Source organism: Anser anser, assembly GCF_964211835.1.
Source record: "Anser anser genome assembly, contig: HAP1_SCAFFOLD_176, whole genome shotgun sequence".
Taxonomy (NCBI): domain Eukaryota; kingdom Metazoa; phylum Chordata; class Aves; order Anseriformes; family Anatidae; genus Anser; species Anser anser.
This window is the reverse complement of record NW_028153882.1, coordinates 167,501-169,623: the sequence shown is the minus strand read 5'-3', so window position 1 is coordinate 169,623 and position 2,123 is coordinate 167,501. Positions and strand designations below refer to the sequence as shown.

At 53.4% G+C, this 2,123-nt stretch overlaps 1 protein-coding gene across 1 annotated transcript in view; it reads left to right on the top strand.

The window, feature by feature from the left end:
- Positions 1 to 1,926: 1,926 nt before the first annotated feature.
- The window catches only part of LOC310891225 (uncharacterized protein), a gene marked incomplete at its 5' end in the record, with an annotated part of 3,529 nt that continues 3,332 nt past the window's right edge, over positions 1,927 to 2,123 (top strand). The window contains one exon of the mRNA XM_083853502.1: positions 1,927 to 2,123. This exon is cut by the window's right edge and continues 24 nt beyond it. Coding sequence (XP_083709628.1) covers positions 1,927 to 2,123 — 197 coding nt within the window.

Sequence of the window (2,123 nt, the reverse complement as noted above, 5' to 3'; positions counted from 1 at the left end):
TTTTTTTTTTTCCCTCTGTCCCTCTTTGTTTAGCTTTCCCTGGACCTGCTTTGCTTTGCTTTGCGTTCGCGGCACCTCTTTGCTTTTCGCGGACCTCCTTTGCTTGGGTTTTTCTCGCCCTTCTTTGTTTTGCTTTTCCCGGCCCTGCCTTGCTTTGTTTGGCTTTATTTCGTATTCATGACGCCTCTTTTCTTTTCCTGGACCTCCTTTGCTTGGGTTTTTCTCGCCCTTCTTTGTTTTGCTTTTCCTGGCCCTGCTTTGCTCTGTTTGGCTTTACTTTGTGTTCAGGACGCCGCTTTTCTTTTCCTGGACCTCCTTTGCTTTGGTTTCTCTCGCCCCCTGCTTCGTTTTGCTTTTCCTGGCCCTCCTTGACTTTGCTTTTCTTCGTTCCGCTTTCTTTCCCCTAGCGGGGCTTTGCTCTGTCTCGCTCCGCTTTCCTCTGCAACGCTCTGCTCTGCTTTGCTGCGCTAGGCTTCCTTTGCGGACCGTCCCGCCGATTTTGCCAACGAGTCGATCGGTGTGTATTTACGAACGCATAAACCCTCGGACGACGCGCACCTTGGCCTCCCCGTAGCCCGGTGACTGTCCCCTCGGAACCGGAGGGTGGGGGCAGGAGGGCTGGCCACCCGGCACCGTCTGTTCCGCATTCCCCGCCGCTCTCTGGCGAGCGCGAGCCTCCAGGTGGGTCCCGCTGCTGCTATTCGGCTGGGAACGGTGTCGGGTGAGGTTTTCGAGGACGCTAAGCGACATCACGCGATTCCCCAAAGGACAAAAACTACCGCTTTGCTTTTCCCCTGTGCTGCTTTGCTTTGTTTTGCCTTGCTCTGCTTTGTCTTCCCTGGCCCTGTTTTGCTTTGCTTCTCCTGGCCCTTCTTTGCTTTGCTTCCCTTTGTCGCGCTTTGCTTCGCTTCGCTTCGCTTTGCTTTGTCTTCCCTGGCCCTGTTTTGCTTTGCTTCTCCTGGCCCTTCTTTGCTTTGCTTCCCTTTGTCGCGCTTTGCTTCGCTTCGCTTCGCTTTGCTTTCCTTTTCCTCGCTTTGCTTTTCCTCGCTCTTCTCCGCTTTGCTTTCCCTGCGCTTGCTTCCATTTGCTTTCCTTAGCGCTGCTTATTTTGATTCGGTTTGTATCGCCGGCACCCATTTCCTTTGCTTTGCAGTCTTTGCTCTTCCTACTCTGCTTTGCTTTTCCCGGCGCTGTTTTTTCCTTTGCCGTTCCCTAGGCCTGATTTGCCACAAGGTTTTTCCTCGTAGAGCTTTGGTTTGTTTTTTTTTTTGCCTCGCTTTGCACCGCTCTGCTCCGCTTCGCCGTGCTAGCTAGCCCTTCTTTTGCGGACCGTCCCACCGATTTTGCCGATCGATGCGTTTACGCACACGTGAACGCTAGGTCACCTAATTTGGCCTCCCCGCAGCCCGCCAACCGTGCCTTTGGAGCTGGCGGGTGGGGGCGTGGGGGTCGGCCACCCAGCCGAGTCTATTCCACGACCCCTGCCGCCTGGCGAGCCGCCAGGTGAGCTCCACTGCTGTTCGCCTGGGGGGAGGGGGGGGGGGGGCGAGGTTTCGAAAGACGGTAAGTAATTCCTAAAGCCGCAGCGGAAAACAGGCAACATTAAGAATAATAATAATTATGACTATTATTATTATTATTATTATTATTATTATTATTATTAAATAATGGTGAAAATAATAATAATAATGATAATAATAATAAAATAATAATAAGTAATAATGAGTAATAATAATAATAAATAATAATAATAATAAAATAATAAAAAATAACAACAACAACAACAACAATAATAATATTTATTTTCAAAAACAGCTAAAGCAATCCGGCCAGGCAAGGTCGAGGTCGCGAACGCGCGCCTCGCTCCGACCGAGGGGGGCCGACAGGTCTACCCGCGCCCGCCCCCCCCCCCCCCCGCGTGGTTAGGGAGGCCAGGTCTACCCGCCGAACGGAACCGATCGGGCGCGCACGCCCTGCGAGACGCGGACGCGCGCCTCGCTCCGAGGGGGCCGACAGGTCTACCCGCGCCCCCCCCCAGCCTCGTTAGGGAGGCCAGGTCTACCCGCCGTCCGGAAAGGACCGAGCGCAAACGGCGTCGAGGAGGTCGCGAACGGGGACCCGCG